This window comes from Vigna umbellata, chromosome 11, assembly GCF_029865625.1.
Source record: "Vigna umbellata cultivar VRB3 chromosome 11, Vumbellata_1.0, whole genome shotgun sequence".
Classification (NCBI taxonomy): Eukaryota; Viridiplantae; Streptophyta; class Magnoliopsida; order Fabales; family Fabaceae; genus Vigna; species Vigna umbellata.
Window position 1 is genome coordinate 31,342,493 of NC_142175.1, and position 11,279 is coordinate 31,353,771.

Genomic DNA, 11,279 nt, shown 5'->3' on the forward strand with positions numbered 1-11,279 from the left:
ATAAAATGAGAAAATAAAAAAACTGATCATAATTTACTTTATGTAAGGATATTTAATAAAGTAAAATGGTCATAAAATAATGAATTTTATAACTTTTCAAAAAAAAGAAAAAGTAAAAAGTAGAATGTAAAAAAAATATGTGTATCAAAATATTATTTTTTTATTTAATAATCATTGCTGCATCTTATATTATCGTATCTGTCATTTTTTTCAATTTTACATGTTTAATCATTGTCCTTTTTTCTTGTCATTTACCCGAACATGGTGGGTGTGTATTGTCACCTTCCATTCGTCCCATTATGCAAAAACTCTGAGTGAATTGCTATATATATTTTACTCATAAGATGGAGTGAAGCAGAAAAAAATCTTAGAAATAAGCTTCTTTGTAGGAACAAGGCTCTCCCACAGCCTGTGTAGAAACAAGACTGTGCTGTGTTTTTAAGGTGACAAACATGTCAAACGGTCGCGAAATGAAGGGCACACTGGTTTTGATGACGAAGAATGTGTTGAACTTCAATCACAGAGTTCCAAAAGCTTATGCCATCTCCACCTCTAAGATTGACATGCATTTGCTCGGTGCTGCTGGTTTGTTTCTTCCTTTTCTCATATATAAAACATGCAAAATATCATTGCTATGTATGTATCTATAGAGAGAGAAGCATTCCATTACTATTCATCACTAACGTTTTCTTGTCAATTATTTTTGTAAAATCTGACAATATTTGGAGGAAAATTTTATGAAATATGAAGAATTAATATAACAATTTTTTTCATCGGTAAAAAAATCCATATTTGAAATAGTTAATGGATGTATTAGATTTGGTTTTTACCAATCAAAATTTTAATAAAATCAAAATATTTTTTTTAACTTTATGCTTTGCAATAAAATTTATTTAATTCATTAAGTTTGACCCCTTAATTAAATACGTACATGAGTTATCACATTTATAGCTTTTCCCTTCTCTAATTTATTTATTTTCCTAAGGTTACGTCAAATTTGTTAAAAGGATATGGGTGTTTGTTTATCAGCGCAGAACATAGGGTGTGATGCTAATTTATATTTGATCATTCTTGTTGCTAGGTATCTCTAATGGGTTTCCATTTTTCATTAGACTGGTGAATTTGGTCTTATTATATAGTTTGGTTTTGACCTTCGTTGGATTGGAGCTAGAAAAATTTACAGATTTAAAAAACTTTTCATTAAAAGAATTTACGAGATCAAAATATCTCAAAAAAAATAATATGAATTAAGATAAATCATAACCTTTCTTTTATAAAAAAACTATTAATTTTAAATACAAAAAATTGTAATTAACTTTACTTTATTCTAAATATAGTACTTTTAATTTGTAAAACAACTATATAAAATCAAATTAATATAAACTTTGTATAAAGTTTCAACAAACTTTGCTTGTTTATTTATTTTAAAAAATAACGCACCAATATAGAGATGAAATCTTTGTTTGATTAAACATATAAATTTTTTTAATAATTAAACATATTTTTAAAATATATAAAATTATTTAATTTTATTGGATGGAAAATTCATCTGATTTAAAACTAAATAGGACATTTCAATTTGAAAGTTTAAATTAATAAATTTATAAATAATAAGTTTATGAATTTGTTTATTATATGTAATTTCTTTTTAATGTATGACTTAAATTTATACTTAAATTTTATCAATTATTTATTTCACTTTAATAATATATATATATATATATATATATATATATATATATATATATATATTTTGTAATTATAAAAATTTAGTTTGAATTTTATTAAAATTAATTCAATATTATCATATTTCGACTAGGCTCCATGCTTCTTAGGTTATGTTTCAAAATTTTATTACAATATATTCGTTTTATTAAATGCTATACTTTTTCTTCTTTAAGAAACTAATTAATAAAATTAATAAATAGATTATAGTCAATATAGATTTTATTTAATAACATATATGATATAAAAATATTAATTTAAATAATAATAAAATTACAACATATTAAACTATGTATTAAAATATATAATTTTATATGTACATAAATAATATTATTTCTAATACTTAATTAAAGTCAACATTAATTTTATTTAAGAATTACATTATCATTAATTAATTTTCAAATATCTCTAATGTTTTGGAGAATATTAATTATTTTTAATCATTATATATTTTTTTAATTTTTAAAAATTTCTACAATTTAAAACTAGAAAATTAAGTTAGTATCTGTTTCGAGATAACCAAGTTCTAACATTTTTTGGCCACGAGAGAAATCAAAATAAAAACCAGAAATGTATTATCTGAAACTTGAATTTTATCTACGAACAATAAATAATACTATATGAATATGGCATCAGGATAATTTTTCCTTTTTGCACAACTGCTAGATGGAAAAAAAAAATTGTCTTTTTAAAGTTTCATAAGTATACTTTATTTAGGGAAGGAAGGAAAGAAAACCTTGTTGGAGAAACATCCTGCTTCGTCATCAAACTTGGGACATGGACAAGATTCATTCAGTGTTACTTTTAAATTGGATAAGAATTTTAAAACTCCAGAAGCATTTTTCATCAAAAACTCAATGGAATATGAGTTTTTCCTTGTCAGTCTCACCCTCGAAGGCAATTCAAATGACGGAACCATTCACTTTGTTTGCAATTCATGGATTTACAGAGCTCAAAAAGAACGTATTTTCTTTGTCAACAAGGTAACTAAGCTCTGCACCTGCAAACAACATATGAAATTTAAATACTGCAGTTTATGAAGTTTCACGTAATTTATCCTGAACAAGTGACTGAAGAAATTCGTTGAACATGCTGCAGAGCTATCTTCCGGATAAAACTCCAGCATTTTTGATAAAGCACAGAAAAAAAGAATTGGAAAGTCTGAGAGGAGATGGAAAAGGAACGCGCAAAGAACATGATAGGATATATGATTATGATGTGTATAATGATTTGGGCAACCCAGACTCGAATAATGCAGATCTAGCTCGTCCTGTTCTTGGAGGTTCCAGTGCCTATCCATACCCTCGCAGAGGAAGAACTGGCAGAAAAGCAACAAAGAAAGGTTAAGATTTAGTTTGTCTCAATGACATTGTGCCATGAGAAATACTAAATTATTGTGCTTGTGTTACTAACATTTCTCTTATTTAATCATGTTTTTAACTTAGAAATTTATTTTCTTTTTATTATAATTATTGAGGATACAAAAATGATTTCTCTTTTATCTGATTATGAACAGACAAGAACAGTGAGACACCAAGCAGTGACACTTACATTCCGAGAGATGAAAATTTTGGTCACTTGAAGTCGCCAGACTTCCTTACATATGGAATAAAGCTCTTGTCTGAGAATGTCATAACTCATTTTAAATCTTCTTCTGGTGTAAGGAATGAGTTTGATAAGTTTGATGATATTCATAAACTCTTTGAAAACGGACTGCCTCATCATCTTCCAAAAGATGTAGTCAGAAACATTAAGGAAATTTTTCCCACTATTGGTGAACAGTTCCTTAAGTTTCCAACACCTGATGTCATCAGAGGTATTCTGTATTTATATGTCACACCTATGTATCAAGTAAAATAAGCTGCTATTACTTGGCATTAAAGTCTATTTGTTTTCCACAAAATTTGGAGCAGTTAGTAAGTCTGAATGGATGACTGATGATGAATTTGGAAGAGAGATGCTTGCTGGAGTTAATCCTTGCGTAATTCAACGCCTTCAAGTAAATAATGCTTTACTGTTTAGTAACGTAGAATGATTTGGTTTCATGCTTAATTATATCATCTTAATTTACTCAAAATGTTCTTTAATGAATGACAGGAGTTTCCTCCTAAGAGTAAGCTAGATTCTCCTAAGTATGGTGATCAAACTAGCACAATCACCAGAGAACATTTGAAGAACAACCTTGGTAAATTCACCGTTGAAGAGGTGAATGATACATGTTAACCCCATGGCAAAATCACACATGAATATCCATTTAACCATGACACTGAAAGATTATCATAATGTTTGTTCTACAGGCACTGAGTGCTAACAGATTGTTCATATTAGATTACCATGATGCATTCTTACCATATCTGAAGAAGATCAATGAACTTCCCAACAGAGAGTGTTACGCCACAAGGACAATCCTTTTCTTGAAAGATGATGGCACATTGAAGCCTTTGGCTATTGAATTAAGTCAACCAAATCCTGAGGGAGATAAGTTTGGTGCTCATAGTACAGTCGTCTTGCCTGCACAACAAGGCGTTAAAGGCACAATTTGGCTAATGGCCAAGGCTTATGTTCTCGTAAACGACTCCAGTTATCATCAACTCGTGACCCACTGGTATATATAAATTCTTCCATTTGTCATCCCTTATCATGAAAGAACTATCAATTTTGATGCATTGGTTAAGTGCTTCTTAATTGATTTGGTTTGCCATATCATGTTGTAACAGGTTAAACACCCATGCCATAATTGAGCCATTTGTCATAGCAACAAATAGAAATCTTAGTGTGCTCCACCCTATTCATAAACTTCTATCACCACACTATCGTGGCACCATGAATGTTAACGGAATTGCTCGACAATCACTCTTCAACGCAGGTGGCATTATTGAGCAATCTTTTTTGCCTGGTCGTTACGCTTTGGAAATGTCTTCAGCAGCTTACAAGAAGTGGGTTTTCACTGATCAAGCCCTTCCTAATGATCTTGTCAAGAGGTAAATGTTTATTATATACAAGTAGCCTTTAATGCCCTGTACTTTATCAATAGCTTTCAGTTAGAATTTCTTTACAAATATATATATATATATATGCTAGAATGTTTTAATTTAAAATTTTTCAGCTGCCTGAGAAGTGAATAATAATGGATTTGTGTTCCTCCATGATTCAGAGGAATGGCAATTAAGGATCAATCTCCCCCCCATGGAGTTCGTCTTGTGATAAAAGACTACCCTTATGCTGTTGATGGACTAGAGATTTGGAGTGCTATAGAGACATGGGTTAAGTACTATGTCGACGTGTATTACACTGACAGTGATGTTAATAATGACACTGAACTCAGAGACTGGTGGAAGGAAGTTGTTGAGAAGGGTCACGGTGACTTAAAAGATCAGTCATTGTGGCCTAAGTTGAAAACTCGTGAAGATCTGTATCAAATTTGCAGTATTATCATATGGACTGCTTCAGGTCTGCATGCAGCTGTTAATTTTGGACAATACCCTTATGGAGGCTATATCCTAAACCGTCCAACTCTAAGCACAAGATTAATCCCGGTAGAAGAAAAAGCAGAATATGATAAGATGGTAAAGAATCCTCAAAAGGCTTATTTGAGAACATTTACACCTGAGTACGAGACTCTTGTTCACCTTTCAGTGATAGAGATATTGTCAAGACATGCTTCTGATGAGGTATACCTTGGACAGAGGGACAATCCAAATTGGATTGATGACAAAAGCACAAAGGCTCTTCAAGCCTTCCAAAAATTTAGAAACAAACTGAAGGAAATTGAAGATAACATCAAAAGGAGGAACAGAGATTCAAGTCTTAGAAACCGTAATGGAGCAGTTCAGATGCCTTACACTGTGCTTCTTCCTAACAATGAGGAAGGTCTCACTTTCAGAGGAATTCCCAACAGCATATCTATCTAAAGGATTTCTTGTTTTTAATTTCTTTGCAAATCTTGCTCTCAAAGACAACTGAATAAATGTGTCAACTTATCTTGCTATATGCTTAGTGTGTCTTATGCATGCTTAAGTATTGTGTGTGGTTGCTATCATTCTGTATGTGTATTGAAGTTTGGAATAAAATTTCTGAACGTTGGAACTGGGATTTTTATTTGACTTATACCATGTTAAAAGTTTCACATCAATTAGAGATAAAGTCAATTTATAATATATAAGTGGATGCGGACTACATCTTATAAGTTAATTTGATGAGATTGAGTTACATATTAAGTATTCTATTGTGTTGGAAGTCCCGTATCGATTAAACATAAGGTTAATTTATAATATATATGAGAGTGCAAACCTCAATTTATAAATTGATTATACGTAAAAATTATGATTAAAGCCTATCTTTGCGATAGTGTTATACTTAAAGTCCACTTCTCAACATTTTACATAAAAAACTTTATAATTTAAAAGAAATTTAATTATTTTTATTCTGAATTGTTTAGTTTTTAAAATATTTTATCTGAATAAAAAAATTTAAGTAATTTAATTTATTTATTTTAATTAGATTGACTATTCGTATTAAAAGTAAACGTGTATATATTTTGTTAAAACACTGTGCATTATTATTTTATATCTATATGTTATATAAAATTTGCTATTTTGGTAACATTTTCGAGGCTCACATATTAACATTATCTATAGTATCTATTGCTTTGTATAACTCAATGTTCTATCATGCTCACTATAACTGCTAAATAAGGTAAACAAACAACATCTATGATTCAAGCCTTGTACAAAAAGTGAATAGATATCACTTCACAGTGTTTCCAAGAACAGAGCATTCTCCAAATTTTTTCCTAAAATTATGAGACAATTTATTGTCTTATTAATTATTTGAATTTGGGTTGTTGATTTTAGTAGTAAATCCTAAGATTATTGTAAAAGTTTATAAAAATACGAATTAGATAGACTTTTCAAGACATATAGATTTATTACTTTTTTTTGAGAATTTCAGAACTAGTGAAAAAACTCTTTTAAAAAGTAAATATATCCATAATATTATAAAAGATATATAGGAGAAAAAAAAAGAATAAAAAATAAGAAATGGGTTGTGTCTTTTTGAAAGGAGAAAAAAAAATATATTTATAGAGGGAGAAGAATCAGGAATATTCACAAATGTGAGATACTATGTTTCTCTTAATAACTTTTCCAATACTCTAAAACACTATTTTTATAATAATTGAGTGTGAATGTGTGATATTCTTATGACGTTTTATATATGTTTATAATTACCAAAACGGTAAGTTAATGAATTGATTGAAATATCCATAATGTAATTATCCACTAATATATGAACAAATAATGTGATAAAGAGTTGATGGAAATTTCATACATTAATTACTAAGTTGAGGGTTGAAAATTAATAAATCTTCACCTAAAAGAATAAAAATCACTTTGTTATTTTTAGTCAATAGAATGTAGTTCTTATAAGGATAGATGTCAGTGTAAGAAGTGAAGGAGAAGATAGATGAAACATTGAATGAAGAAGCTAACAAATTAATAAAAAATGTTAACATCTCTGTCTAAATTAACTATACTTCAATGCGAAGACGACAGGTTGGTAAAAACCGTGGCAGAAATGTGTCTGTCTTTCTGCTGCACTTTACGCAACACGTTTTTTTCAATTCCCCAACTCTTGTCTCATTATCTTATATCCCTGTTCCTAAATTTAAATATAAAATCAAACCTATATATGCATTTATGTATTAGGCTGCCATTTAAACGCTAAATTATGTAACACATTATTTTAAAAAAATTAAATATGTTTTTAGTTCCTAAATTATTGACCGCTTCTAGTTTTTGTCCCTTTTTTAAAATAAGGTATAATTTAATCTTTATTCTTTTCGAAATTTTGGTTTTAGTTCTCGAAATTTTAGTTTTATTCCTCGAAAACTAGTCTAAAAAACTACCACATTTTTAACGGTGTTAGTTTTGGAGGACTAAAAAGCAAAGTTTCGAAAAGAATGAGGACCAAATTGTACCTTATTTTGAAAGAGAGACGAAAATCAGAAACGACCAATAATTTAGGAACTAAAAACATATTTAATCCTTTAAAAAATTAAGCTATAAAATTAAAAATCGATGTATTATATTTTTAGAAAATTTTAAATTATCTATTATAAAAAGATGGTGTGAATTACTCATAAATGGACTTCAACGCTTATCGCTGCCAGCAGCAAGTGTTGTACGTAGAAGTAGTGAAAAAGCAAATGTGAAATGGAGAAAAATAATGTACGAAACCAAATTATTAATGCCTCCACTGTTTTCTTCACATGATCGGTGCTTTGGCCAATAGAAGAAGGGATTTTAAAATTTATTAATATTTTAAAATATTTGGTTGCAAATATTATAAGTTTTCTTTTATAAAAGTTACTTTTACTAAAAATAATTCATTACATTATTTTCACTTCTTTCGATACTATTATTTGGATCTTAAGTTACTTGAATGACATTATTTCTGTCTTTAATTTATTATTAATGTTTGCAAAATTAATAAATATTTTGATTGTTATAAAATTTTATTTACGTGAAATTATATAATATTTTATATAATTTTTTCACTTTTATCTCATTGTTATCTTGTACTCTGTGAGGGCCTGAAAAATTATAAGGCCATTGGGCCTAGATGGAGGCAACCAGGCCCAGACTAAGGGAATCTGACCTTAGCAGGGGTCATTCCCCAAAAGCAAAAGCCTCATTTCTATTTTTCCTTTCTCACTCTAAAAAAAAAAAAAGAAACTCTTGCCCTAAAGGTTTTCTCTGCCTTCTCTCTAGATACTCTGAACTTGGAACCATAGAAAGTTGATTCTGGTGCTGCCTAAGTGTCTGTGGAGTAGGGGGTTTCGTTTCCAGGGAACAATTTCCTGTTCCAATCGGTAAGTTTCCTTTTCCCCTTCTCTTTCACTGTTCTAGAACATAGGGCATGTGAATTTGCTGGGTTCACGTACCTTGTACGTTTTCCTTCCATTCTCTGTCTATTTGGGCTCTAAGAGCTATGTTTTATCACCAATATGGTGATTTGTAGGTTCTGTCAAGTTCCGCTCTGTGTGGAGGGTACTGTTAGGGAACTCCAGTAGGATATACTGCTCATCTTCAAGGTAAGGGGAGCTAACTATGTTTTTATATATATTATTTGTATGATGTGTGTAGGATGGATGAATTTTTGAAGTAAGTATGTCAGTATGCTTGAGTTGGATTCCTATAAATTAAATTGAATGTGTTTGGGTACTGAGTTGGATGAACTATAATGTGATGTGTTGTATGTTCTGTTGGGTATATTGATTGACTGCAATAATTCACTCTTGGAAGTAGTTACGCGTGTGGAGGCTGTTAGACCAAATTTTAGTGAGGAAATATATATACTTGTGTTGTGTTTAGTGGAAGTATTAACCTGAAGAAAAAGAAAAGGGAAGAAAACGTATTTTTGATAGAAGTGGTTACTGGTTTATGTGGATAAGGAGGTGTAGTAGAGAGTAAGGAGCTCTGTAAAAATGGATTAAGAAAGAGAGAGTGGAAAGGGTCTCGGGTTAGAGAAAATAGGAAGAAAAATGGGTTCCTTTCTCCTAAGTAGAGGTTACGTAAATTTAGGTGAGAAGATTGGGTGGTACAATTGTAGAGTGAAGTTGAACCAGAGGAAGAAAAATCGGGTCACTGTGTTACGGTAGAAGAAAAGGAGAATGAAGTCTTAAGAAGAAGGGGATGAAAAAATGGGGTTTCTGGGTTTTCTGAAAGTCTGATGCGATTCTGCATAATTCTGCAGAATTCTGCAGAATTCTGCAGAACGCGCATTCGTCCATTTGCTAGACCAAATTAGCGTTCGGCCAAAATGTCTTGAGCGTTCGGTCTTGTGCCCTGCGAGTAAGCGTCAGCGTTCGTCCTTGGGTGTGCGTCAGGGATCAGTTAGTGTTCGTCCTTTGGAAGGTGTTAGTCATGATTTATCGTTCGTCCTCGAGCCTGTGTTAGTGATCGGTTAGCGTTCGTCCTTGGCATGCGTTAGCGATAATTTAGCGTTCGCCTTTGAGCAGATGTCAGTGGTCAATTAGTGTTCGTCCGTGAGCATGGGTTAGTAACGATGACGTTCGTCCTCAGGTACTCTTCATAGTTAGCGTTCGGTCACGATTGGGCTTGATATTTGAGCGTTCGTCCAAAGAGTACGCGATCCCTAATGATGTTCGGTTTTGGCGTTCGGCCAATTGTGCCCAGTTTAATATGGCGTTCGGTTTTAGCGTTCGGCCAATTGTGTCCAATCTAATGGTGTGCGGTTTGAGCGTTCGTCCTAGCATGGTTGATCTCACAGAGTTCGTGCAAGTAGTGTTCGGTTCCAGGTTCCTTGCTCTTGGGTTGAGTTAAATGCGTAACATGTTTGGAATGCATACTTTAATTTGATTTATGTGACAGTATGTGAATGCATGAGATATGTTTAAATTGTTGTGATAATATGCTTGTGAATGTAAATGTTGAATTTGAGTGTGAGTTGGACATCTCGGGGAGAGATGGATGAAAGTGATATGTGGGGTGTTGTTGATGTTCTGTATAACTGTATGGAGCTTTGAACTGGTATGTCTATCCCTACACTCGAAGCATTGTTCATACTCAGATAGAGGAGAACAATGTAAGTGGTGAGAGTAGAGGGAGGTCCTCGTCTATAGTCTTAGAGTTTAGACATAGACAGATTTGGGGGATTTACCTTGCATAGTGTTGGGGAGTGCCAACTGATCTACGCAAGTGCAAAGACGACCAATAGCTCGACAGTTATACTAATTCGGATTGAGTCGCGTAAGTGTTGGAGTCATGGTTTAAAGTGTTATGTATTAACTGTTTTATATGTACTAAGCATGATGATTACTAAGTGATTCAATAGTATGATTATTGCTTGTTTATTTAGCTCACCCTTGCTTCTGTGTTGTGTGTTGCTTGTGTATGTTTTCTTTGCGATGATCATCCGCTTGGATGGGAGCAGATGTTGTTGAGGAGATACCTTTGGAGCAAGAGCTAGAGGAGAATGATGCTGCTGCACAGTCTACTTAGGATTTAGATATTTAGACCGTTGGATATTAAATACTCTAAATTGTTTAAGTTTAACTATGTATTATGTTTTAGATGACTGTAATTTCGTGTTCAAATTGCAAGTCATATTCTAACTGTTCTCTTTATTGGGGATGTTGACTCCTAAATTATATGATGTGGTTGTTATATTTTGGGGTGTCACATACTCTAATTTAAAATTTATATAATTATAGTTTCTTTTTAAATTTTTATTGTTAAATAAATTTTAGAAAAATGTTATTTTGATATTTAATATTTGATAATTTGATGTTTTTTTACCTAATTTTTATTTTTTTAATCAATTAATTAACATTGAAACAGTAAAAATTGTGAATATGATTATATCCATTACTTGGTGAGATAAAAAATTTATACCTATTAGATATCAGTACGAAAACAAGGATGCACTTTTTTTTTTAAATGAGCATGAGGTAATGGAATCTTCCTCTGTCTTGTCTTTGTCATCCTTAGTATGATTGATTTAATTTTTGTTTTCGTATTTAATTAATAAAA

General features: G+C 31.2%; 1 protein-coding gene across 1 annotated transcript; it reads left to right on the plus strand.

Annotated features, from left to right (window-relative positions):
• The first annotated feature begins 372 nt into the window (after positions 1–372).
• LOC124823796 (linoleate 9S-lipoxygenase 1-like) lies at positions 373–5,887 on the plus strand. Its single transcript, XM_047296099.2, has 9 exons — positions 373–585; positions 2,443–2,708; positions 2,824–3,067; positions 3,242–3,541; positions 3,639–3,724; positions 3,823–3,930; positions 4,023–4,330; positions 4,443–4,706; positions 4,880–5,887. The coding sequence occupies exons 1-9, from the start codon at positions 453–455 to the stop codon at positions 5,634–5,636; spliced, it is 2,466 nt and encodes an 821-aa protein (XP_047152055.1). The 5' UTR covers positions 373–452; the 3' UTR covers positions 5,637–5,887.
• The last annotated feature ends 5,392 nt before the right edge of the window (positions 5,888–11,279 follow it).